The 27,855-nt window shown below is 40.1% G+C and overlaps 1 protein-coding gene across 1 annotated transcript; it reads left to right on the forward strand.

Moving 5' to 3' along the window:
* The first annotated feature begins 195 nt into the window (after window positions 1–195).
* Window positions 196–26,863, forward strand: LOC125410658 (uncharacterized). Its single transcript, XM_048450295.3, has 21 exons — window positions 196–397; window positions 782–907; window positions 1,537–1,698; window positions 2,155–2,244; window positions 2,541–2,680; window positions 3,604–3,745; window positions 4,326–4,436; window positions 4,913–5,024; window positions 13,812–13,883; window positions 14,606–14,674; window positions 15,440–15,511; window positions 16,204–16,275; window positions 16,959–17,030; window positions 17,646–17,717; window positions 18,446–18,517; window positions 19,230–19,301; window positions 19,913–19,981; window positions 20,772–20,843; window positions 24,043–24,143; window positions 25,657–25,699; window positions 26,670–26,863. Exons 1-21 carry the CDS (start codon window positions 299–301, stop codon window positions 26,801–26,803), a joined length of 1,974 nt encoding a protein of 657 aa, XP_048306252.3. The 5' UTR covers window positions 196–298; the 3' UTR covers window positions 26,804–26,863.
* Window positions 26,864–27,855: the final 992 nt, after the last annotated feature.

The raw sequence follows: 27,855 nt of genomic DNA on the forward strand, positions 1-27,855 counted from the left end.
TAGAGCTACTTCTGTTGGAGCCACATTTATTGTGGAAACTTCTATTGGGTGATGTCTGCGGCTCTGCTGGTGTGACGTGCCTAAAGGGCGACACCCATTGGGTAAGGCCTTGAGGGCGCCTACTGAGGACGCCAGCAAAGAAGCATTGTGACGTGTGCGTCCCTGAGGTCCTGTTACCAGGGTATCTAGGGCCTTGGCTCAGTCTTGTTCCAGACACCAGAGGGGACGGTCGCAGGAAGGGAGACCGGGAGACAGTCCACTCCCTCAGCCCCCAGCCCTTGGGGGCTGACGGGTAGCCATGGACTTGTACCTAAGCAACTGTTTAAAGGCTGTAGAGGCTGCTGCCTCCAAAGCAACTTCCGACAACCTAAAATCAGACAAAGAGACTTGTAGAACCGTGAGTGCTGGCCCCTCCACACAGTGCATTTATTTGTTCATTGCCTTTCTTCCTTGGTCAGGGCAGGTTTCAGGCCAGCAGGTAGAATCATGGGAAAGAGTCTGGGCTGCGGGGCGGGGACAGCACAGAATGTGGAGGGACAGGGAGGGCAACGGGTATCTCAAGATGCCCCCGACTTATAGTAGCCTTGGGAAGGCCCCAGAAGTAGGGTAGTGGCTTGGGAAGTGAGGAGGTAAGGCCTTGGTTTGCGGCTGGGCAGTTCCTTCCACCCAGGTACCTAGCAACCTGGCTTGTGCTATCTTGTTGAAGTGTAACACATCTGAAGTAAACTAAAAGAACACTTCCTAGTAGAAAAGACAAACGTTTCCATTTTCTTTTTCACAGAAGAAAAAGAATGCTATCATTCCAAGTATTGGACCATCTAGTCTATTGGATTTGCCTCTTGGGGCCAAACTGCCCATTATGCCAGGAAGTACTAATATATTCTACACAACAAATCTAAGTGAAAAGGTAAACTATGTTTTAATGCTGCATAAGTGGCTTTCTTTACCTTTTAAGTTGTTAAATTTGAACATATGATTGCACTTTGAATATCACCTTCAGTTTCACACAGATGGAATTAAATGAACTGCAATGTTTTAAAGTCCTTAAACTCACATTAATGATAGAACGCCCCAGAACGAGCTGCAGTCCCTCCATCCAGACTTTCTCCAGCCAAGGCCTCAACCTGACAGGATATGGTCTTTCTGGTCTACACATTTACAACATGCTGATTTCTGCATCTGTGCCTTGTTTCATCTGGCTCCTGAAACTTACCATGTACTTTCCTCTCTTGGATGACAGTCTATCCTGACCTATGTACACAGGAATTGAACTAAGGTTGAGGCTATAGGTAAATCAAACACAAAGTTCATAAACAAGATTCCACATGTCACTACTAATGTAAAAATTAGGCTGGGAGAAGAGAGGGAAGATGGAAGTCATATTTACCCAGATCAGCCCATCACATTCCTTCACTTTAGTTTCTGCTTGTATATTTTACTTTCAATGAACATAATTATTTCAATAAACTGGTGTTTAAAAGTATGATTTCATGAATTTTGCACTTGCAATAATTTCAAATATGTTTCTTTTGGCAGCTTTATCAGCCTTCCTTTGGTTTTAACCTTAATGATCCTTACTGCAAACTCATGGAAACCACCTACAAAAGTCTTCACGATCCACACCTAAAATCCTACTTCAAACGAAAAGACATCCTCAAGAAACTAAGACAGGGAGGATACATCACCGGCAATAATAAAGTGCGTTGAGGCTTTCTTCTGAACAGCAAAAGTCTAGGCACTTGCTCGGCACTTCAGTACCTGTGCCAACTTCTAGTTGACCACTAGCAGACATCACAGAAGAAAGTCAATAAAATGCTTAGTGTTTGGGTGGCTTTTCTTTTCTTGTAAAAGCTACTTAATAGTTGACAGTGTGTCAATGATAGGAAAAGAGAATTACCAAACAACTTTTGGTATGTAAACAGACATTTACTTTCATGTCTCTAGAAGTAATTTTGACTTGGAACTATGTTAATGAAGTATTTAGAAATTTCCTGGTTGGTCACCAACTGTTTAGAGATACTGACTACAAAAACGTCACAAAAACATAGATTATTACAGTTCATCCTAAAATTGTTACTAAAATGAATGTTGTTATTCTTTTCTATAAACATGTTATAATTTTTAAAATTTTATGTTTTTATTTTTGAATTGTAGGTTGTATGTTCCTTAAAAGAGTTGAACAAATACAGACAATATCTTACTACTTTAAAAATTGATTTTGAACGAAACTATATCAGAGAACAAGTAAGTTAAATATTTGAGTTTATTTGGGACCATTAAAAATTTGTGAAAAGCTAGGCCCTTTGCACAATATTTCCTTAAAATATTCCAGGAATAAAGTATCTAAAGAATCTGTAGACGACAGAGAGGCCATTTGATTTTTACACAGAATAAGTTTATTTGTGGGATAGGTTCATGCAAGGCTAAAAAGCGGGTTAGCAAGTCAGAACTTCTACTTAAAATTAAATTTAAAGAACATATATCAAAGGATAGATTTATTTCTGTCAAGTATATAATAACTAATAATTGTTTTCTTGCAGAAAATCATAGAAAGTCAAATGAACAAACTGAACGAAGAGAGACGGGCCTGTGACGACACTGCTGCTGCTGAGTTTCAGCAGTGGTTGTTACAAGAAGGGAAAAAACCTGGCCCGCATCAAGACCGATTACTGAAACTCAGGTAGATTCAGAGTTTGTGTATATTTCATGGGCAAATTTTAGAACCCCCTCAAACGACAAAAACGCTAGAAAGAATTGATGTGAAGGTACTAGATACATTTAAGCCCCTCAGCATTTTCAACATGGAGAACAAAAAAATGGTATATCAAGTGGGGCTGAAGAGATAGCCCAGCAGCTAAGATCATGGGCTATTCTTCCAGTGGACTAGGGTCTGATTTCCAAGAACCTACATGGTGCGTCACAACCATCTGAATTCCAGTTCTAAAGGTTCTGATGCCCTCCACAGCATGCATGTGGTTCACAGACTTACATGCAGACAAAACATCAATGCACATTTTTTTAAAAAAAAAACAAATTATATTAAATTATAATAATTACACCAAGAGGTACAAGGATTGGGAACCTTAATGCTAAGACTGGGAAGGTAAGTTTGTACCTGAGAAACTGAAGCCAACAGGAGCCCAAGAGGTAAGTTAAACTGTTACTGAAGAAATCCAAAATACAAATCACTGAACTTGTGAAAGCCAGGTCTGCAGTACTAGAAGGAGAGAGACTGTCTTTAACATATATCAAACTTAAGTTTAAATGAAATTATTTTAAAGCCGCAATGGTCAAATTGCTACAACTTTATCGGATGCATGAAAACATACCATTCCTCTACCAACTGGGCATTTTTCCTTCAGCTACTAATCACACCTTACTATTCAGAGATCAAGCCACAGCCTTAGAAGGTAAAGGGAGGAGTTGTAGGTTTTTCTTTTTGATCATCTTAATTGAAAGCCAGTTATTCATTATCTGGCTCCTCTCATCCATACATTCATCTCAGAGTATACCAAAATGCATGTTGCTATACCAGAGTTTCAGAGTGACAGGTATCCTGAGGGAAACATCCAATTTACATTCCTATGTTTCACTTTTACTCAGATATTTGCGTATGATTAATAAAGAACTAGACAAAATTGAAAACACCTCGGGAAGGCGAAACACGTTGCAGTTGAAGGATGAAGACCAACAACATTGGGATAATGTTAGAAGGAAACTGAATCTAAGGACAGACATTGAAGAGGTAAGGGTCAAATTTTGAACTGGAAACTTGTGTGGTTGTTTCATTTGGAAACAGTTTTCACAGGTTCACTCTATCGTTTGAAGTTAAAAAAGAAACCCAGGCCAGCAAGAAGGATTCATTAGGAAAGACACTTCCCGTACAAGCCTGGTAACCTAAGTTCAAGTCCCAGAACATATGTGAAATTGGAAATAGAGAGCTCACTCTGTAGACCTCCACATGACATGGCTATTTGTTTAGTTCTTCTATCAGAATACCTTTGAGAGCAGCATATATCCTCCCTGAGTTAGAAATCAACACTCCTTTGCCAATATCTTTTGAGATTCATCTTTAGAACCATGTTTATGCTGGGCTCATGCTTGTAATTACAAAATAATCTCTTTACTTTCGCATCCCATTGCATCCAGCCGGTCAGTCCCAACGAATGGCAGATATTCAAAACCACAATGCAAGATTTGCTTTATTATTGACCCAATTTGTTAGGCCATTGATCTGATTTAATTTGCATATTGGTTGAAGAAAAAGAAAATGCTTTTAAAATGAAACAGACATATGCTGATAACTGTAATGGCATGTCCCTTAGGAATGGCAATCCAAGGAAATGGCACTTCTAACAAAAATTGGAGAAGAAGTGAAAAGGAACTCAAAAGCTGATGAACATCGTCAGAAAATCAGAGATGAAATTAAACGAAAGGTAGTTAGCCTTTGCTGGACTGGGGCTGTTTCAGGAAAAGCTTTTGGCACAATTTTATATTTTAAAATATGAATTTTCAGAAGATAGTTATTGATTCATTCTAGCCTCAATCTGTAATTAAAGAGATTCCACAGAAATTTAGATTAGATTGAGTTGCTACTAACATATGCTTTTCCTTAATAGTAAAGGGATTGCCTACCATGTACAAGACCCTAGCTTGAATTTCCAGATGGCAAGAGATTACGGACACACGCACACATGCACATGCGTACACACAATTTCATGTTGAGCCATAAAAGTAAACTTATCTCTTAGTACATTTCTTCAAACTCATTGTAAATTTAGACATCTCCAAACAGGGACAAAGTTCTGCTTCAGGTATGTCATCACATTTGAAGTAATCTGTGTTGTATTTTTACTGACAGGTTTCTATTTGAATTTGAAACCTATTTAATGTATTTTTAAATATTTTGTAGAAACAAGTGATGCTTCACAAAAGAATTGCCTACCATCTGCAAAAACTGCAAAAGAAAGACAGTAAAGAAGAAAACAAAAAAGCAAGTGTTCCTGAACGACAATCTGAAACAGGTGAGAGAGATAGGGTAGGGAGAATAAAAGACATAGTAGGTAAGTGGAAGCTAACCAACAATATATGAAATATTAGTGTCTTTATAAAACCATCTTATGCTCACATGATTTTTAAAAAAGGTCCCTGCAAAAGTAAGTACTAGGAACCCTCAATACCTGTATCAGGCATGATGTGATGCACTTTCCAGTTACAGATCCAGTTGACAAAAGTATACACACAAAAAAGTATATGCACAATGCATATAGTGAACAAGTAAAGGCACAGTTTAACAAACAGCCAGAGGGAGGATATAGCATGCTCACTCAGGTAAGAAATGCAGAAAGCAAAGGCCAGAACTAAGTTGAGGCAGGCAGTAAGAAAACAGGGAGAAGTAAAGAAAAGGTTAACAAGGCAGTAAGAGTAAAAAAATTTACAGAAGTTAGATCAATCAAGGGATAATATACAAAGATTGAGAGAATATTAAATATTAAAGTGTACAAAGCAAGTAATAGGAAAAAAACATTGAAAGAGAAAGAACCTAGTAGGCAACGGTGATACAAAAGAACTGAGGAAGACAAGGAGAGACAGAAGAAAGCAAATTGAACAGGAGAAACCAGTAGACTCCAGCATTAATCGCTTCGTGGGAATAGGGAGAGATGAAGACAAAAAAGAGATAGGAGAGGGTAGAGCAGGAAGGGCAGACAAGGAAGAACTAATAGGAAAAGAGTGAAAAGGAAGATTGTGATGGTGAGAGAGGGGTTTGAAAAGGATTTGTAAGGAAGGAATTCCAATACACTTGCAAAGGTGTGCAGGGTTTACCCAAGCGACTTCAGCCCTATGAAGTTAAAGAAGTGGAGTTTTTTTTTTAAAAAAAAAAACAAAAGTAAGTATAAAAAGGTAAGGTGGGAAAGAGGGGACTGTAAGTTACAAAGGGGAATGAGGCGCGGGGGAAGGGAGGCAGTAATCTTTAAAAGGGAAGAAGGAAAGGAGGCAGCATGCTTGTTATTCTACCCGTGGAGTGACTTGAAATCAATAAATTAATTACAAAGATGCTGTCTGAAAGAGGAAGAAAGAGAAAATGAGGGAGGGAAGGAGGAGGGAGACAGATGGGAGAGAGGGTGGAGGGAAGTCAAAAAGAAAAGGAAAGAGAGAGGAGAGGGAAAAAAGGAGAAAGGAAATGAAAAAGAAGGAAAGAAGACAAGAGAGGGGAGAAGGAAAGAAGGTAGATAACAGGGACAAGAGTGGGGGGCAAAGAGGGAAAGAGAGAGGAAGGAAGGGAGAAAACAAGGAGGTAGAATTAAAAGGAAGGAAGGGGAGGGGAGGAAGGGGGAAATAAGAACAAGAGGAAGAGAAGAAAAAGGAAGGAGGGAGGGGTAAAGATGAGAGGAAGAAAGTAAAGATGGGGATAGGAAATAAAGATGGGAGGAGGCTGCACAAAGATGGGAAGAGAAAGGGGAAAGATGGAAGACAGAAGGGAAAGAGGTGGTAGGAGGGAGAAAAGAAGTGGAAGAAGGGGAAGGGTAAGAGGTGCAAGGAGGAAGGAAAGAAGTGCGAGGAGGGAGGAGGGGAAGAGAAAGAGGAGAGAGGAGGGAGGAAAGAAGTGGGAGGAGGGAGGAGGAGAGGTGGGAGGGGGAAGCATAAAGATGGGAGGAGGGAGGGAAAGAGATGGAAGGACGGAAAGAAGTAGGAAAAGGGTGGGGGAGGGAGGGGGAGGAGAGAGGTTAGGGGAAGGATAAACATGGGAGAAGGGAGGAAAAGAGGTGGGAGGAGGGGGGAGTGTAAATAAGGGAGGAGAAGAGGGAAAGCTAGAGGTAGGAGGGAGAAGAAAGGGAAGAAAAGGTATAGAAGAAATGGAGAAAGAAAGGGAAATTAAGAAAAAGGAGAGGAAAGGAAGGAGGAAGAAAGTATAGAATCAAGGGAAGTTAGCAAGGATAGGGAAGGAAAATAAAGCAAAGACAACTGAAAGAAATGAAGTAAAAGTTAAAGACAAGGGATACATAACAAGGAGAAGAAAGAAGGAGGTAAGTTTAAAAGAAAATCAAAGTTAGTAGAAACAAGAAAGAAAAGGAAATTGTGGGAGAGATACTTTAAAAGGAGGGGCCAATGAGTAATTCAGGCCTTCTGGGGCAGGACTATCAGTCTTTAAATACAGTATACGTAGAAAGATTAATAATAGGTCTGAATTTTAGAAAAATAAACCTGAAAGAAAACCTACAACAGTATGGCAGAAAAAGAGAACTAAAAGCAAAGCATGAAAAGAAAAAAAATTGAAAGAAAGAGGAGCCAATAAATTGTGAGCTCATGAAAAGAAATGGAGAATGGAGGAGATGAAGAATAGGCTAGAGAAGGGAAGGGGAGAAGAAAGAAAAGCCTAAGAAAGTTTTTAAAAAGCAAATATGAACAAAAAGTAAAGGTAGAGAAAAAAACTAAAATCTTCAGGGAATGGAGCAGTAAAAGATTTAAAATTCAATCACAATGTGAAAGATAACAGAGAACCCCTTAGCCAGGGAATGGGGAGCTATCTCAGCAGTTAAAAGAATTGACTGCTCTTCCAGAGGACCCAGGCTTAATTCCCAACACTCACATAGTGTCTCATACTGTAATTCCAGATCCAGGAGATAGGAAGCATTTTTCTGGCCTCGAGGCACCAAGCACATGCTGTGCACAGGCACACATTTGACAAAACACCCGTACACATAAAAAATAATAAAAATGTTTTAAAAATCCATCCATACAAAAATAGTTAAAGAGATGGGAAAAATTAGTATGCGGAGTCAGGAAAAGGACAGTGTGAGAAAAAGGAAGGACAGGAAAGAGACAGGTAAAGGTGGATAGAATAACGAGTAAGAAAGGAAAGGAAATGAAGATTAAGGGAAAGGAAAGAGGACAGAAGGTGAAAAGAAGAAAGCAAGAAAGGGAGGGAAGGGGAGGAAGGGAAAGAAAAAGGAAAAAAAAACTTTAAAAAGGGAGTCAGACCAGAAAGACATGGCACAGACCTGTAATCCCAGCACTTAGAAGGTGGAGGCAAGATAATCGTGAATTCAGGGCCAATCTGGGCTACATAGTGAGTGCCAGGCCAAGCTGGGCTACAAAGTAAGAATTTGTCTCAAAAATCAAAAGCATTTGGACCTTGGGGGCTCAGTCCAGTGCTCCAATGTGGGTCTCTGTCTCAATCTTCATTGTGGCCGGATTCTCTGAATGTGGCTGGCATGGGGACTGTCTGAGAAACCATTGATAATGGCACTGGGACTTGTTTCCTCTGCATGTTCTGGATTTTTGGGATCCTAGTCAGTTTGGAGGCTCACCTTCCTAGACCTGGAGGGAGGGGGGAGGAACTTGAACTTCCCACAGGGCAGGAAACACTCACTGCTCTTAGGGCTGGAGAGAGAGGAGGAGAGGGAGTGGGGGGAATGGGAGGGTATTGGGAGGAGGGGCGGAAGTGGAAACTTTTATAAATTAATTAAAAAAATTTAAAAAAATCAAAAGCAGAAACCAAAAGTGATGTAGAAATGAGAGGAGTGTTGGAAAAGAGTCAGTATGGAAAACAAGTTCAATTGTTGGTAAAAGTCAAAAGTTTAAGAGTAGACAGTAAAATCTAGAACAATAAAGGATTGGTTCAAACAGACAAGACTGTAAAAGGAGAAAATGGCATATTTAATAGGGATTTTGCACAGAAGTAGTAAAATAAAAGAAAAACAGAAGCCAGAAAAGAGAGTAAAGAAGGAATGGGGTATTCATGGAAAACAAGAGCCAGCCAGCTGTTAAAACCACTGGGGCAACTGCAATAAGACAGAGCCAGACTTCCAACAGACCACAGGCTGGTGCAAACTTAGTCAAGGGGTAGGGTGGAAATTCCTCCTGAGTTTCAGAGGAGAGGGGCAAAGGGTGGAGAGGATCTAGTTAAAGGAACTTCTGCGAAAGACAGGCCAGGATGATGGGATATCCCCTGAGGAGTGGAAGAGAACAGGGGACCACCTGGCACTGGGGACAGTGGTGTGTAAACTCATGCACCACAGGTTTTATTCATGCTGGGTTTTTTGTGGAAGTGCACTGACAGGCCTAGCAGAAGAGTTCCAAGCCTGACTCGTTTGGTCAGTAAGAGTCTTGGCCAATAGGGAGAGATGTGAGAAAAGCAGAAACATCAGTAGAACAAAGTAAAACAGAGTGGTTGCAACAGCTGTGTCGGAGGAGAGATGTGAATAGGACAGATTTTAAAGGAAGAAATTTGGAACCCGGGGATGTAGGCTCAGGTCCTCATTTCCATTCCCAGAGCTACAAAGGGAGGGGAGGGGCTGTAGTGATGTAAGAAAACAGAAAATGAATGCCGAGTCAGAAAAATAGGGAAAGAAAATGGAAGATAGGAAGAGAAAGGAGAGAGGACAAAGGTACGAGAGGCATGAAGAAGTCATGGAAGGAGGCAGAAAAGAAAGGCAGCCTGTAAGTAGGCAAAAATAAGAGGAAACATGAGTTAAGGAGACATAGAGAGTGACAATAGAGAAGGGGAGGACTTAGGACAATTAGAAGTTTTTAAAGAGCCTCATACAGCGTTGGTAGTGGGGAGAAAGCTACTTTTTGAAAGTCTAAAAAACACCATAAAGCTAAGAAAAATGTTTGACCGTTCTGAAAGTGAGTAATTGCTTTGATAGTCATACAGTTGCTAGAACTTTAAGAGGAAAATCCAGTAAAAGAAAATATTGGTATGAGATAGCGAGAAAAGGAAGGGGTGGGGGAGCAATTGGTTCAGTAAAGCAACTGATAGTTGTAGAAAGGAAGCATGGTTTCAAGATAAGCTTTCAGTCTCCTGTCTGTCTGAAGCTCTTAACTCATCAAATGATTTAAACCAAATCTAGATAGGTGAGGGGAAGGGGCTTCTTCCCTCTCCCTCCTTAACTTTTTCCTGTCTTTTTTGTCCTCCATGATCCATAGCACTGGTCTTTGTTTTGTTTTGTTTTGTTTTTTAAAGTCAGTAGTGGAAACAGGACAAAAATATAGAGAAAGGAAAAAAAAGAAAAATGTGTACTCAAATATAAGCATTATGAAGAGAATTTAAAGGGAATAAATGAACAAAGAGAAAAGGAAAGCACAGAAAGGACAAATCAGTGAAGAGTTAAGGAGAGGGAACATGAAGACTGGGACGTAGGGACTAGCAACACAAGTGTAATTGTATGGTAGGGGACAGATTTTAGAAGTAGGAGCCATGAAAAAGAAAGACAAAAATAAACCCAGAAAATTTATCATTGTAGATAGATAGATAGATAGATAGATAGATAGATAGATAGATAGATAGATAGATAGAAAGCAAGCAAGCAGGAAGATAGCTGAAGAAAGATGGAGCAGAAATGAGTTGACAATAAAAGAGTAAAAAATGCCAGCATTTGAGAAGAAAGGAGCATGCTCAAGAGGCCAAGGCAGGAGAAACACAGCAAGTTCCAGGCCTGTGTAGTTCTAGGCCTGGTCAAATCCAGCCTGGAGCTACAGAAAGGGAGGGAGGAGCAGAGGAACGGGGGGGGGGGGGAATGCTGGAGAACAAGGAAAAAAGTGTTCATTGTAAATCAAGACTAAAATGCCACTCCAGAAGCAGAAGGAGATGGAGAGGATGAGACTTCATACAAGGAGTTTTAAGTGTGCAAAATGTGTGAAATGTAACAAATTAAAAGAGGATGTGAGGGAGAAGAAAGAAGGATTCAAAAGATGACTTTAAAGGGCATAGAAAATCAGATGAGTAATTGGATAGGTAAGAAAGCAGACACACACTGCACCTTAAAAGGCATAAAACTTGAAGGCATACATATAAAACACACAGTATAAAGTTGTATGCACCATATGCAGAGAATTTCAAAAGAAATGAAGTACATGTAAAAATGGTAAAGTATATTTTAAAGTATGCCAAGTAGAAAGCAGACATGGTGGCATACCTCTTTAGTCCCGACACTCTGGAGGTAGAGACAGGCAGATCTCTGTGAGTTTGAGGCTAGCCTGGTATATAGAGAAAGTCCAAGAACAGTCATGGCTACATAAAAGGACCCTGGCTTGGTAAAAAAAAAAAAACCCAAAGGGGGGGGGAATCTGGGTAATGGTGGTGTGTGACTTTAAGACTAGCACTCAGGAGACAGGCATAAGTTTGAGGCTAACCTGATCTACAGAGTGAGTTCCAGGACAGCCAGGGCTGCACAGAGAAACCCTGTCTCAGAAAAAAAAGTAAAAATAGAATTATGCTAATAGAAAAAAATTGAATAATGAAGGAAGAGGGAAAAGAAGGGAACAGAAGAAAGTGAGAGACAGAGGGAGAAAGGGAGATGTCAAGCGAAGTGAGAGGAGCAAACAATGAAGAAAAGGGGGAGACAGAAGTTTAAACTTGTAAGTCTGTGAAAGGCAATGTTTTAAAAGGAGCATTTGAGTATAAGACAAGGTTAGAAAGGTAGAATTAGCAAGAAAAGTCAAATTGTAGAGAACAAGATAATAGAGTGATGCACATGGAAGACATCAGCAAAGTGGTACAGAAATAAAGACAGATGAACTAGGGACACAGTGACCATAAGAATGACAGAAATTCTAAAAGAAGGGGTCAATTTTATTTTATTTTTAATTTAATTTATTTTACTTTTTTTTTTAAAAAAAGAAAGTTCCCACTCCATCCTCTCCTCCCATTTCCTCCACCTACTCCCCACAGCCCCCCCCCCCCCATCCACTCTTCAGAGAAGGTAAGGTACATTGCTTTGGGGAAGGTCCAAAACCCTCCCTACTATATCTAGGCTGAGCAAGGTATCCATCCAAAGAGAATGGGTTCCAAAAAGCCAGTTCAAGCAGTAGAAATAAATCCTGGCCCCGCAGGAAGGTGCCAATTTTAAATGTGAAGGAAAGATAGTAAAATAAAGGAGGCAATGACAAAGATCGAAGAAAAGAGGGAGGAATTTAAAATGAGTCAGTAAGGAGCAGGGATAGACAGAGGATGTAAGAGGGAAAGCCAATAAGAAATCAAGGGCAATGGTGCAGTGTAGAAGAAACGTTTGCAGCAGGAGTTGGGGAGGGGAAGGCACTTGATTAATAACTAAAGGGACAGCCTGCAGCTAGGAGAAAAAGTCAATTAATAGTAGATATGGGGACAGACCAGTGGAAAAGTAAGTGTGAAAAAGAAATAGAAAAAAGTGGAGGAAGCAACAAAGAGAATCTACGGCTCCGGATGCAGCTCGGTTGGTAGAGTACTGGCCTAGCTTGCACAAAGCCTTAGGTTCAGTTTCCAACATCACAGCTAGACATGGTGGTACATGCCTGTAATACAAGAGAAAGGAAAATCAGAAATTCAAGTTCATTCTTAGCTATTCAGTGAGTTCAAGGCTAGCCTTGACCAAGGAAGAGTGAGTTAAGAATTGCAACTGCAGATTATAATAAAATATGAAACAATCAAAATATGTTCTGTAAAGAAGGAGACAATGAAATAAATATAGGACTAAGAATGAACGAGAAGGGGTGAGAGAAATACAGGGAGAGATTGAGCAAGTTTTACAAGGGAAGCAGAATAATTGCTCTTTTTAAATAGTAATAGGAGAGAGAGAGAGAGAGAGAGAGAGAGAGAGGAGAGAGAGAGGAGAGAGGAGAGAATTTGAAGAGGCACAGCAAGCAAGAAGAGATGAGATGAGACAGAAAATGCCATTTTTACTAAACAGTCATGAAGAAGCTCCTAATACAGTTCAAAGTGTGGCCCTCTGCTTCAGATGCTGGGCTACATTAGGAACATTGCTCCCTCTGTTCAGAACCACTGACGGCTGCTTCTAGAAGAAAGGTTTTGAGTACACATTTTATGTGGTAGTCACCTCAAATCCTCTCGAAAAAAACAAAATAGTGGCCCTATAATTACTTCTCTGGGGGATGAGGCAGGAGGATCCTTAGTTCAAGGCTTGCCTGAGCAACACAGGACAAGACCAGAATCAGCAGCTCCTCTACTTCTTAAAGCTTCTGCTACAATCCCACAGACAGCTTATGACATTGCCACTGAGCCGGGGGCATTCCAAGAAAGCCTGGAGATAAAATTTGACTTTAAGTATGACAACTAGGAAATAGAAATTTGTAGGCATACTAGATTTTGTCATGATATCTGAGCTTATAGTGCAAATAAATCTTCTGTGTTTAGCCATCACATGTTCTGTTTTATATATATATATATAAATGTATATATATATATATATATATAATACAAACCATGTCATACAATCTATTGATCATTGGAGTCAACTCCCTTGTTACTCAGTTGTTTTCTTCTCTACACATTGATGAGTGAGCTAGCCCACTTTGTGTAGCTGACAACTCTCAAGTGTGGTTCACAGCACTGACTTCCACACAGGCTCTGCTATTGAACTCATCTCTGTACTTTGCCTTACCAGTGGGATGGTGAGCAGACCTTAGCCTGTTCCTCTGTTCCTACTAGCCCTTGCTCAGCATCCCTGCCCCTTCTTTTACCCGTCCAGATTGCTGAGCAGAGGTTCTAGGGATTGCTCTGAAGTCTGTGGCCCTATGAACCTCCTGAGGATCAAGGCCAGTGCCAATGTGCTTTCTTAATCTCCTCCTCCCTTATTCTCCCAAGACCCTTTGATTTTGAGCCTTTTAGACCCATGGTAATATATCATGCGGCTGGGAATAGATTTAATTTTTCGGCCACATAAATTCCTACAGCACCAGAGTTTTCTATATTGTTGTTATGTTGAGCCTTTTGGAAAAGCACTGCTGAGTAGTAGTAGCCATTGTAATATTTGACACTTTATCATTTTGTTATCTCCAGTGTTAACAATGAATGTCTTTTTTTTTTTTTGAAGCTTCTTTGACAACCCAGAAGAAACCAAGCGTCACAGAGCAAAAAACATCTCAAGAATACCTGGAACAAAAACGTAACTGATATGTTATGATTGGAAATTAGTAATTAGTGAGAATACTGGACTTGCTGATAAGTCTTCTGCTTATAATGCAGAAAAGTTGTCTACCCTTTTCCACTAAATGGTGTTTTGTGGGTAACACTCATGAACAACCATCACCATCTTCACTTCTCTAGACCACACTCCCTAATTACTCCATTATGCTCCCTCCCCACCCTCAGTGCAGGACACACCACTTTTTGCAGTGAGAAATCTCCAAACTTGTTTCAGAGCCCTGACTTTCTCATGACTCCCACTACTGAACTTGTCTCCATACTGTCCTGTTACCAACTAGAACCTGAAGCAGCTCTTCAGTGTGTGCCCCTGTTGATGGCACCCCTCTGCCTCTGGTCCCTTTCTTTCACCTGGATAACTGTCCTTCCAGATTACTCCATAGAGGTTCTCCTTGTGCATCTGAAGCCCGTGGCCCTGTGCAGTTAAGGACCAAGTCCACTGCCTGTGTGTTTTCTCAGTCCTCCCCTTCCCTTGCCTTTGAGCCGTTGAGACACAGTTACATGTGCCATTGGCAGTGGAAATATCCCATTTCCCACACACTTTGAAGCAATACCACAGTGTTCCTCACTATTGTTCCCCCATTTCTTTTGGAAGGGCACAATTGAATAGTACTTATCTTAACATTTGTTTGTTTATCATTTCATCTTCACCACTGTTAAAAATAAATGTTCTTTTTTTTATAGCATCTACATCAAGTTTAAGAACAAGTATTTCTGACCAAAGACTTCTACAAGAACCAAGGGAGTCAAAATGTAACTATTATGTTGTGATTGGAATTTAATAAGTTATGAGACCTGGCAGTGATCACTCCTGCTTAGCATGCAGATGAGCTCACTGTCCCCATTTATCAAATGATGCCTGAGGATAGTGTTTGCCAGTGGCACTACCGTCTAGATTGCCATCTAGATTAGACTCTGGAACTACTCAATTCCTGGGGCTTTCTCCTCGTTCCCATGAGCAGAAAGGCCAGTTCTGTGAAGCCGACAACTACTTAAGCCCATTTCAGAACGTCCACCCACCCTTGTACTGAACTTCCTTATGTAATTTTCCTTACTGAGAAGATCCTGCAGCAGATTTTCAATCATGCTTCTGCTGCTGCCACCCCTTGCTCTAGCAGCTCTGCCTCCCAAGGAGGTTTGACCTCCGAGTCTATTGCTGTCTCCACAAACAACCCTGCAGATTGCTGAATGGAGGCCCTGCTACTACTTAACTTAGTACGACTAAAAAGTCTGTGACCTCGTGAGACTAGCTGACATCAAGAGTCCTGCTGATGTGCTTTCTAAATCCCGCCCTCTCTTTGGCTTTGGGCTCTTGAGAGCTCTAGTGACATATCTTGTCACTTGCAGTAGAGATACTTTATTTGCTCCTTGCATTTCTGTGTGAATAGAATGTTGTCCACTCTTGATTCCCTGGTCCTTTTAGAAAAGCGCAACTGAGTAGTAGTCGTCAGTGATCCTTTTAATATTTGTGAATATTTGTCATCTCCATTGCTAAAAACAACTATCTTATTTTTAAAGCTACATCACAAGCCACAAAAGTCAGTTTTGACGAAGAGAAACCTTCATTTTATGAACTTCTGGAAACAAAATGTAATTAAACTTTTATGATTAAAAATTAGGAAATTGTGGGGCTACCATACATAATGTAGCAATGCTCCATCTCATTCCATTACATGGTGCCTTGGGGTTAATGCTTAGGAACTGTGTTGCCTTCTCTACTGCCCCCGAATAAAAGCCTTAATTGCTCAGTTAATGACGCTCCCTCCCCACCCCCAGAGCAGGACACACCACTTTTCGCAACTGGAAATCTCCAAACCTGTTTCAGAGCCCTGACTTTCTCATGACTCCCACTACTGAACTTGTCTCCATACTGTCCTGTTACCAACTAGAACCTGAAGCAGCTCTTCAGTGTGTGCCCCTGTTGATGGCACCCCTCTGCCTCTGGTCCCTTTCTTTCACCTGGATAACTGTCCTTCCAGATTACTCCATAGAGGTTCTCCTTGTGCATCTGAAGCCCGTGGCCCTGTGCAGTTAAGGACCAAGTCCACTGCCTGTGTGTTTTCTCAGTTCTCCCCTTCCCTTGCCTTTGAGTCATTGAGACACAGTTACATGTGCCATTGGCAGCAGAAATAGTTCATTTGCTTGTCATTTATAGTCCTGCACCACAGAATGTCCCCCTTCTTTCTTTTAGGAAGGCCCAGTTTTAGTGGTTGCTGTCATTTTAACATTTGCCATATTCTCATTTATTCTTTTCTGGTTAATAATAAATGTCTCCCTTTAAGTTTCTCCAACAGATGCAAGGACACCGAGTTTGCCTGAAGTGCAGACATTTCAAGAATCTTTGGAACCCAAACGTAATTGAAATTTTATTACTAGAAATTAGTAATTTGTGGGAATTCTGGAATCGGGAATGTAAGGAACTTTTCTGACTATAATGTAGAAAAATCCTCTATCCTCATGCAAAATGGAGTATTTGGAGTAATGCTTACCATAAGTGACACTACCTTTGTCACCCTCTGAGTTAGACTTCCTAATTATGCCCCATGTCATAACCCTGCCATTCCCAATAGGCCTTGCTATTGATCTGTCTCTGTATTTCTCTGTTGCCAATGCGAATCTGGGGCAGATCTTCAGCCTGCGCCTCTGCTGCAGCCACACCTTGCGCAGCAGCTCTGCTTCCCAGTGAGGTTTTATCTCGAACTCCATTCTTCTACTTAGGTGCATCCTACCTGTGGCCAGGGAGAGCTATGAATGCTGCCCAATACAAAATTATAAACTTATCTAAAACATTAGAAGATTATTTTTGCAATATTGTTTATAACACTGTTCTACATTCCTCAAGTACCAATGCTGCAGATAACAGCAATGTGACAGGACATCAGAGGCTTGGTCATACCTGCCTAGCAAACTAGCAAACTAGCCTTTCATCTTGTTGAACAGAGATTCTTCTGATACTTGTGAAACTCGCAGCCTCACTTGTCATTTATTCCATCACCTCCACTGTTAATAAATGACTGTTCTTTTTTTTCTTTTAAAGATTACTATCAATCTGGTGAGAGGAAAGCGAGTTTTGCTGGGCAGACGTTTTACGAACCGATGGAACAAAAATGTAATCAAAATGTTATGGTTGAAAGTTAGTAATTGGTGGGAATATAAAAGTTTGGGAACCTCTTCCATTAAATGAAGAGGAAGCCCCTTTCCAGTTCAAGACCCCAACTTTCTCGAATCTCCTCCTCTTTAACCCATCTCTGTACTTTTCTATCACCAATGAGACTCCCAAAATATACCTTCATTCTGTCTCTGCTACCGCTGTTCCTCCATCACCACCTCTGCCTCCTGCAGGGTTTGCCTCGAAATACTTTATTGTACCCTGAGAACTCCCCTCCAAGATAGTTGAGTTGAAGCTCTTGTTGAATGGGGGATCTACTAATGTTTCTGAAACCTGTGGCCCCAGAAACCTGAGTGGATCACAGCCCCCTGCTAATGTGCTTACTTGATTCTGTCTGCCATAAGCCTTGAGGGTTTGAGATCTACTGTCAGTCATTTCCGATGCTGCAGAAATATTATTCGTTACCTAGATTTTCTGTAGCAAGAACATGTTCCTCCACTTCTGTTCTCCTGGTCTTTTGGAAAACCCCAGCTGACAGTCAATTACCATGTTAATGTAATGTCATTGTATGAACTTGCCAGTGCCATTATTAAAAATATGTCTTTTTTTTTAAAGATGGTCTGGAAAATGCAAAAAGAACCAGTTTTATCGACCAGAAATTAATTGAAGACCTTCTAGAAGCAAAATGTAATTGCAATTTTCTGCTTAGAAATCAGTAACTTCTGGGAGTACTGGATTTAGTATTGATCTCTACTGCATGCAATGCATATAATTCCTTATCATATACCAAATGGTGTTTTAGTGAAACACTTAGTAACTTTGCCACCCTCGCTGTTGCTCTCTGGGTTACATTCAAGTGGTGTTGCTCATTCCACATTCTCAGAGTGGGGGAAGCTACATTTCCTGCTACTATTCTCCAACTCAGTGCAGAACAATGATCTCCCACCTTCCCCATACTCCCTGCTACTGAACATTCCTCTCTGCATTTTCACTCCCAAAGGAACTGAGGCAGTTCTTGAGCCTCTGCTACTGTTAACCCATATTCAGAAGTTCTGCCTGGCAGAAAGAATTTACCTCTAACTTCACTTTTTTTCTACCTGGTGAACTTGGCTGCTACGTTGCTGACCAACAGTCTAACAATACTTTTGAAGTCCGGGGCTCTGGAAACCTAATAGGGCCTTAGACCCCCAGCCAGTGTCCTTGCCTTCCCAGTTCTGCCCTTCCTTTGGCTTTGCGCTTTTGAAACCTATGTCTCAACATCCCTTACAGCAGAAATATTTTGTCCCATGTTTTTTTCTACTCATGTTTCCCTTAGTATTTTTGGCAAAACCCAATGGAGGTCAGTCAGTTGTCATTTGAATATAGGTTGTTTTGTCATTTCCATTTTTGAAATTGATGTCTCTTTTTCTTTTAAGATCTTTACCCAAATACTATGAGAAGAAGTTTCACCGATCACAGACCGATGGGAGACAATCTAGAACCACAATGTAATTGAATTATAAATTAATTAATGCATGATTGGTAATGGTCTCTTCTGCTTAACTATCTTCTATTCTCATCCATGAAATGACATGTCCTGTATAGTGCTTATAGAAAGTGTTGACCCCTTTTGTGGTCCCTTGAGCTAGCTTTCCCAGCAGCCAATTGGTGATGCTCTTTCCCTAGTACTTGAGATAATAGCTCCTCTTTTGTGCAAATGACCACACTCCAAGCCTAGCTCAAAGCACAGCTCCTACTCTTGTGGACTTGTCTTTGTTCTTTTCTGTCTCTACAAGATCCAGAGTCAGATATTCAGTATTCTCTTATAATGCTAATACCACTTTCTTAGCACCTGGACCTTTTAGAGAGGGGTTACTCCGAGCCCTTGATCCACCTGGAAACCTATCTTATTATATTACTGAACAGAGGTTCTACTGATGTCTCTGAAGCCTGGCCCTACAAGTCAAGAAGGATCAAGGCACCTGCCAATGTACTTTCTTAGCCCTGCCCCTCCTTTAACTACAGTGGCATTTTCATCACTGGGAACAAAGGTGCTTTATTTACCACATATACTTCTTCAGTATCAGAGTGCTTCCCGGTCTTTCTCCTCTAGCTGGTTTAGAAAAGCCCAACTCAGTAGCAGTCAGTGGTTCTTTTAATGTCCCGTCTTTTCACATGTTGGCAATTCCACTGTTAACTTAATTATTTTTTTTCTTTTAGCAACTCCATCAAACTCAAAGAAAAGAAGTGTTTCAGACCAGAAATTGTTTTACGAACCAGTCAAAATAAAATGTAATTGAAATCTTATTATTACAAGTTAGTAATTAGTGGGCATACTGGATTTGGTAATGAGGTCTTCTACTAACAATGCAGCAAAGGCCTCTAGCCTCTTCCATCAGATGATGTGTTGGGAGCAATGCTAACCAATGATTGCACCCTGGCATCCTCTGATTAGTTGATTGGTGCTCCTCATCCCATATTCTCTTGAGCAGAGTGGGTATGCCACTTTCCCCAGTAGACAATTCTTCAAGCCCAGTTCAAAACAGCGACTTTCCGAAAGCCTGTGTGTCTGCTGGTACTTCTGCGGCTGCCACCCCTTGCCATTTAACTCTGTTTCCCAGGGAGGTCTTCTATTGATATTTTGGAAGCCTGTGGCAATATGAACCTAGCAACAACCAAGACCTCTGCTGATACGAGACCTCAAGTGACAAAGCCATGTCACTGAAAATAAAAATATAAGTCACCTATATTTCAACAGCAACAGAGTTTCCTCACTCCTCTTCCCTGGTCTTTTTTGAAAAGTCCAACAGTAGCAGTATGACACCTTTTTAAATATTTGTTATTTAATCATTTTGTCATTTTGACTGTAAAAATTTAATGTCTTTTTGATTTTGTTTAAGCAGCTCCACAAAGTGTAAAGAGAACAAGTTTTGCTGAAGAGGAATCATTTCTACAACTCATGGAAGCAATAAGTAATTGAATTTTTATTCTTTTAAACTAACAATGTGCGAGAATATTGTATTTGGTAAAGATCTCTTCAGCATAGTACAAAACCATCCTCTCTCTAATTCAGTTGCGTGATTCAGTTTGTGTCATGCCTTTGAAGAGCATCACTGTCCTTATCGCCTCCTGGATGAGAAGCCCTAAGCCTCAGTTGCTGTTGCTCTCTCCACACTCCCCCAGCGGACTCGATCATTCTTTGCAGCTCACAGCTCTCCAAACCCAGCTCAGAATAGTGGCTTTCCCAAGCCCCTGTCTCTTAACATATCTCTGTGCCTTCCAATTCCTAATAAAATCCAGAGGCAGGTCTTTATTCTATGCCTCTGGGGCTGCCATCTATGATGCAGCCACCCACCAAGTTGCTCCATTTCTATGTCTACAGAGAAGAGGGGTAGCCTCTATGTCCTTTGTTCCACTTGCATAATTATCCTTCCTTAGTACTGAATGAAGGATCTACTGAAGTCTCATTGAGCCTCTGGCTCAATGAGACTAAGAAGGACCAAGAGCCCTGCTAATATGCTTTCTGGATCTTGTGATTCCTTTGACTTTGAGTTTTGAGACATATGGTATCAAGTCATATCACTGGTAGCAAAAATCCTTTATACACATATATTTCTGAAGCTGTGTACTATTCTTTATTCTTATTCCCCTGGTCTTATTCTAAAAACTTGAATAACAATCAGTTGCCATTTTAAATATTTGTTATTTTGTACTTGCTGTGACTATTGCTAAAAATAAATCTCTCTCTCTCTCTTTCTAAAGCACCTCGACAATATGTAAAGAAAACAAGTTTCGCTGACCATAAATCATCTCAAGAATCTCTGGAATCCAGACGTAATTGAAAATTTTATGGTTTGAAATTAATTGTGGCAATACTGGATTTAGTGATGATGTCCTCTGTGCATTACACAGGATGGCGTTGTCATTTTGACATGTCTGCCCATGTTGACTGTAGAACACGCACAGGACCAGTACTATGTGTTACATGTAGTCTTGCTTTTTGTTGTTGCATTAGCTACCAAGTTTCCTAATAATAGATCACTAGATTCTGTCATTGTGGAGCCTCCCTGAATGCCTCAGACACTTAGGGAGTCTCCCTGTTGTCCTGCTTCTTCCCCAAAGTTTTCATCTGGATACAAGAGGCATGCCTTTTGTTTTCACTCAGCTGGATGTGTATCAGCTGCACTTACACAGGAAGTAACTATATACACAGAATCCCAGACTCCTTCACATCTCACTAAATTTCAACAGTATATCCACATGCTCCACATGCACATTAAAGTTTAACCAAAACTGGATTCCATGTTCCCATGGAAGCAGAATAGTGTATTTGGATAAAACATCCTCTGTCTTTCCTGGTCTCCAGAGGATGTCCTTATCACCACTCTGAATGTCTTCGACCTCTTGAAATTGACAGTTAAAGGCTGTTACCAGCTCATGATTTATACTCTTATCCCTAGTTTGAGCAGAGCCTTCTAATTCTCTTTTCTATACCCTGATAATTGTGCTTTGATTCTGCATATTATTCAAGGTAGACCACCTTCATAGTGGCTCCTAAGAAGCTCCCTAGTTAGAGTCTTAGAGTTTTCTAAACATAGCTGTACCACAGGGGAACCAAAAATGGTATAGGAAGTAAAATTCTAGAAAAAATGCCTTGTGCTCAGCCACACTCCATAGCCAGGTTGTTGTGCTGTGCCTTGGGTAACAAGGAGTCAAGGGTAGAGATGACCTAAGAGACCTCCTTCCAGAGGCTTAAACAGTGCAGCAGTGGTCCTTTTCATCTGCTCTCCATATTAACCAAGGTTCACAGTAAACCATGCGTGAAGCCAAACTGATACCTTTGCTCTCCCCTTTCTCACCAACCTTCCATCTTCCCACCACTTCTGTGCTGTTAATGGAGTGACATTTCACTAGTAATTGTCCCTAAGTAATATCTCCCATCTTTTCTGCCCAAGATAACTCTAACGGTGAACAAACATATCTCCAGTACACTGCATGTTAGTCAGATTTCTGATTCTATGACAAAATACCAGAGAGAAGTCACTTAAAAAGAGAACAGAACTATTTTATATGAGAAAATCGACTGTCAAATGGAAGATTTAGTCTGGCTCATAGCTTTAGAGGTTGCCATTCATGAACATTTGGAGCCGTTTCTTTGAGCTTGTGGCAAGGTACTACAACATGGTAGATAGGGAAGGGGATCTTGCTTACCTCATCCAAGACAGAAAGTAAAGATAGGGAATGGGGTCAGGCATTTAAATATACTCTTCAAGGACATGCTTCTTGTGACCTAATTTTCTCCAGCTCATTCGTACCTCCTATAGTCTGCACTACTCCTGATAGTACCATCAAATAAGGATCAAGTCTTATACACTTTTTTGAAGTCAGTTTAATAGATCCAAACCACAGGGCTGGAAGGATGACTTAGCCATTAAGAGTGCTCACTGTTCTTTCAGGGGATCCGTGTTATTTCCCAGCACCCACATGGAAACTCACAACTCTAGTTCCAGAGGACTCAACATCCTTTCAGGCCTTTTGCAGGCACTGAATATGGTGCACTTAGACACATGCAGGCCAACCACTTATACACATAAATAAAATATTTTTACTAAATCATCTAAACAACAGTACTATATGAGAATTTTCTGAGCCAAGCAGTCCTTACTGCTACATAAAGAAGACAAAATTTAGGGTAATTCTAAAGATACTTGTGTACCTTAAAATGCATCACTACTGTCTTCCTATTTGGGGTGACAGGTGCTGAATGCTATCTTAGTATTTATAATGGCATTTCTTGTGTCAAAAATTCTAATTGTGCTAACCCATTCTTTACCTCCAAACGCAGTATATATATACACACATATATATGTGTGTGTGTGTGTGTGTGTGTGTGTGTGTGTGTGTGTGTGACAGACACACACAAGAGAAGCCAGATTGCAATATTGAAAGCTTACTCAATGTAAGAAAATGTAAACTATAAACAATATACAGTAAATCATTCAGTAACCTCATAAAATGACAAAAAGCATAAACAGATTTTATGAAGAAAACATATAGATGACAAATAGGCATGTGAATGTTGTTTAACATATTTAGTCATTAAAAATTCAAATTACACATGAAATCATTACATACTCAGTAAAATGGTAAAATTTAAATAACATTAAATGGAACTGGCAAGACAGTGCTTGCCACCTCAATATAAAAGCTTGCTGACTGGAGTTTCAGCCCCAGGACCCACAGGAAGGTGGAAGGAGAGGAAGAACTACATAAAGCTGTTGTCCTCTGCCTTCTCTACACATCCCATAGCACATGAACACATAGAAACATCATACACACAATAACAATGAATGAGATGAAACTTAAACAATATCATATGAAGTTATTTGCAATTACCGAAACAACTCAAGTTCCCTTATACTAACTACTAGTAGGACTATAAAATGGTATGACCTCCATGAAAAACAGTTTGACAAGTTAACTTACATCTACCACATGATGTAAGAGTAGCCATTCTGCTCTAGGTATACACCCCAAAGATTTGAAACTATGTGTTCATAGAAAGACTTATATGCCAGTGTTCATAACAGCGGTTTTTTTCCCTAACTGGAAACAATCAAAATGCCCTTTAACAAGTAGGTGGATAAACTGTGGGACATATATAAAATAGTTTACTACTCAGTAATAAAGTGGAATGAACTATCAACACAGGAAAAAATATTGATGAATTTCCAGTAATAGTGCTAAATCAAACCAAAAAAGTGTATCCTGTCTTACTTTCCTATATAAAATTTTAGAAATGGAAAATAATTTCTAGTGACAGAAGGATCAGGTTGAGAGAGGTATAAGTTACAGCAGCATAAGAAGACTTTTCATTATGATGGACGCACTTGTTGGTTCTAATGATTATTTCATAAGTTTAATATATCAAGACTGAAGAAATTACACATTTTAATTATATGCAGTTTATTCTACTTCAATTATAGTTCAATGAACTTTCAAAAGTATATAATTTTCTTTTGGTCTCCTTCAGGATCAAGTCAACAGTCTCAAAGTAATATTAAGGTTTTTATTAAGACATCAACAACTTTACCACCCCAAATGAGGGCCGTACAACATCCAGCCGAGCAAAAGGTAGAAAGTTGTGTCCCATGTTTCGCTTTGTTGGCTGATGTAGCTAGCTTTGGGTTGTATGGGGTAGCCCCTTCCTTAGCTTGATACTGTCCAGTCAGAGAATATGGAGTCCTAGGCAGATCTTACCCTCTCCATGACAAGGTATACTGAATCAGTCTCATGCTTAGTGTACCAGGAACTTTAGCAGAAATGAACTTAAACATTGGATGATGGTGTTGATCACAAGCATGGTGATAATGACAAAGACAATAGCTAACATTTACTGGGAGTCTACTGTGGACCAGGTCCTGGCTTCAACAAGAAGGAAGGAAAGGGGTAAGTTAGGATAGCAAGATGGAAGCATGCATAAACAAAAACCTTACAATATAGCAAAAGATTTTATTTGTACAAAATTCAGTGGGAATACAGAAGGTATAGAGAGCAATCCTGCCTTGAGAGGTCTAAAGGGAGGTTACTAAAGAAAGGTTTAGTTGATTTAAACCTTGAAATATATGTATGGATTTTCCATATTGATAGATGGAAGGAGACACTGAAGCAATATTGCAGACAGAGTGAAAGTATGGGCGCCAAGGAGATGGACATGAGCCTGTAAAAGTAGATTGAAGCAAGAACCTTGCTGAAGTACAAATTTGTCCTCTCAGTAATGGAGACATTGAAACTTTTTTAGTTGGAATGTGGGAGGAAGAAAGAATTCTTTGGATTCTAAAATGATAACCTAGCTGCAGTTTGTGGAAAGGATGATGGAGAATAAGGGAAAGTTATTTCTAAGTCTTCTGGAGCAGTTGGGACAACAGTGTAGACTACAGGACCTGGGAAGGTAGTTCAGTGGCAGAGTGCTTCCCTAGCTTGTAAAAGGACATGTGTTCAGTCACTAAGACTGAAAAGTGAAAATAGTGTGAGGGCCCTAACTAAGGCGATGGGAATGAGGTTGAACTAGAGGCTACAGAGTCGAGGAATCTCAGAGTTTGTTTCAGAACCTGGCCACTGAATAAATGGATGATTTCTGAGGTAGATGAGGAAGGTGATGATGATGAGTTTCCCAAATGCTCCCTCTCAGAGTGCTCAGGCTTACCCCCTCATCAGAACTTACTGTATTTGTCCGTTCTAGTAGCTGCACTTCTTGAGGTCAGAAATAGCCAATTTTCGTTCCAAGAAATGAGCTCAATAAACACTAGATTGCATTGAATTAGCCTCCTCTGAAACAAAGGAAACAACTCTTACGTTTTTGACATTGAGTACTGGCCATGTGTTTAGCCAAAATATAAACTATAGAAGAGAAACAAGTTTGTAAAGATGGGGTGTCCAGATACATAGGACGTTGTTTTGAACTAGTTAGGGGTAGGTACCTGTGTGAAGCAGAAGACAAACCCTGGCAGTATGTATTAGCATTGATAACAGTGCTAAGAGATGGGGATTAAAGGGAGGGTACTGTGTTAGATTACTGTAGAGTAGGTTAACAGTCACTTTTAGAGACTTAATCGATGCATTTCCCCTTTAATGTTATACCATACAGTATGATAAAGAAAGAACGACATCACATCATTCATATGACAGAGGTAAGAAAATAAACAGTATTCACGGTGGGTTTTTTTTTTCAGTTGAATAGCCAGTTTTGTAGTTTTTCATGATTATAAGTTTATGTTTTCTTTGCTTACAAGAAGCTTTAAATTCAATGGTGTCAGTGCCACTCTTACACTGCTAGACAGTGGCTGAGGGAATGGGCCCTCTTGGCATTTATAAAGTATAATGAAATTAGGGTCTTTGCCATATCCATCTGGATATATTCCTCACATATTAGATTGTGGTCTCGGAGCTCTGATGAAGAAAAATCTCCAAAGAAAGTACCTACCCTATACTGCTATACTTTTCTTATAAATATAACACAAATGCAGCCTATCGTCAATCTCCCAAGGGCTGGACTAGAGGTTAGGCAAGCCTCTGCTAGTTCCTACAGAAGTTTCCCAAGCATATTACACATGCGTGTGCACACGCGTGCGCACACACAGACACACACACACACACACAACTATGAAGAACACTAGGATATCACAACCTGGGTGGTTATCAAGTCCTAAAATGTACTGTGCACAAAGTCCAATGTATCATCTTCCAGTGAACCAACATCCTGTTTCTCCATTCCTTCTGTTCTTGTCCAGGCATAAAAGCTGACACATTTTTTTTTTACCCTATTGCCTATATTTTACATTCTAAATTTTCATTATTCTGATCTTCTTCTTAAACTCTCACAACCCCATTTCCTTTCTCCCCATTGTTTGCATCCCTCTGCTCTTCACTCTTGCAATAACTAGCCCCGTAAGATCAGGGCAATGGTGAGCCAGTGAAATTGAATAGAAAGAAGAATTTTAAAAGCCTTGGAGTCACCCTATCTTTGGAGGTTCTGCCTTACCTTGTAAAAATAATACCTCCTTGTATCTGTTAGTAGTCTAGTCTACTAGTAATATAGATTCCCAGCAAGGAGAACTGTATGATATTTTCATAATCAATGGTACTTCTTCTTCACCCTAGGAGTCAAAAGAGCCTCAATTACTGCTTCATCACATTCTATGCAAGCAACAAATGTTTCAAGACAGTCTCTTCATGATACTGCAAAAGAAGAGGGGGATATTTCTTTTCGAAACACACATAAACAGAACAAGTGATTTATGAAATTACCATCAAGATTACTGTAAAAACTTTATACATTAAATGACAATTTTTAAAAATAATCTCTATTCCTTGACCTTAAAGATTCTAGAAAATATTAAAGTGTGAATTCCAGTAACTGTGATGGGGTACTTCTGCATGCTAACACTCATTTCTATTGGTTGTGTTTCTGTAGCTAAACTGAACATGTGTGGAATACCACTGACATTCAGCAAGTTGACAAACGAAGCAAGCCCTGGGTTTTAAATTTGTTGGGCAGATCTGATTTTGGACACTGTATTTGCCTGTTTATTCTTTTGGTTGTACTAGAGATTGACTTGGTCTTGTGTACACTAGGAAAGCATTGGTCCACACACCCCCATTTTCCTTTTTTAGTTTGACTTACAGTCTTATTAAGTTGTTCAGGGTGGCCTCAAATGTATTTGACTCAGGCAGGCTCAGCTTCGCTCAAGTAGCTGGAATTACAAGCCTGCCCCCCACCGACTCAACTTGCCGCAATCATTTGATCACTATTAAGATTTTTACTCTTAATAATTATCAGGTTATAGGGCCGCTCACTAGTGAACTGCAAAATATTTAAGGCACATGCTGTGCCCTCCAAAGGAAACATCCAATTAACTGTGAATTGCTTCTCTTCTGCTGCTGACAGAGTGCATGGACAGCCATATTGTCTCATCTGTCCCCTTTGGCACTGGTACTCAGCCATCTTGGAAAGTTTGTTAGCAGCAGATATTCACAATGAAACCTCTGGTGTCAACATAGATTGCTTCTAGTGCAGTGGTTCTCAACCTTCCTAATACTGTGACCCTTTAATGCCATTCCTCATGTTGTGGTGACCCTCAACCTTAAAACTACTTCATTGCTAAATTGGAACTGCAATTTTGCTACTGTTATGAATCACAATGTAAATATCTGATATGCAGGATATCTAATATGCAACCCCCAAAGGAGTAGTAAACCTCAGGTTGAGAACCACTGCTGTATAGGATGCCAATTACTCTGACAGCAGTCAAATCTACATCAGATCTAAGGTTCCATCAGCACTGTA

Source organism: Myodes glareolus, chromosome X, assembly GCF_982192425.1.
Source record: "Myodes glareolus chromosome X, mMyoGla1.1, whole genome shotgun sequence".
NCBI classification, from domain to species: Eukaryota; Metazoa; Chordata; class Mammalia; order Rodentia; family Cricetidae; genus Myodes; species Myodes glareolus.

Coding starts and splice junctions, on each gene's coding strand:
- LOC125410658 (XM_048450295.3), top strand. CDS start 299: ATGGACTTGTACCTAAGCAACTGTTTAAAGGCTGTAGAGGCTGCTGCC. Junction 908..1,536: donor CAACAAATCTAAGTGAAAAG/GTAAACTATGTT, acceptor TTCTTTTGGCAG/CTTTATCAGCCTTCCTTTGG. Junction 5,025..13,811: donor TGAACGACAATCTGAAACAG/GTGAGAGAGATA, acceptor TTTTTTTTGAAG/CTTCTTTGACAACCCAGAAG.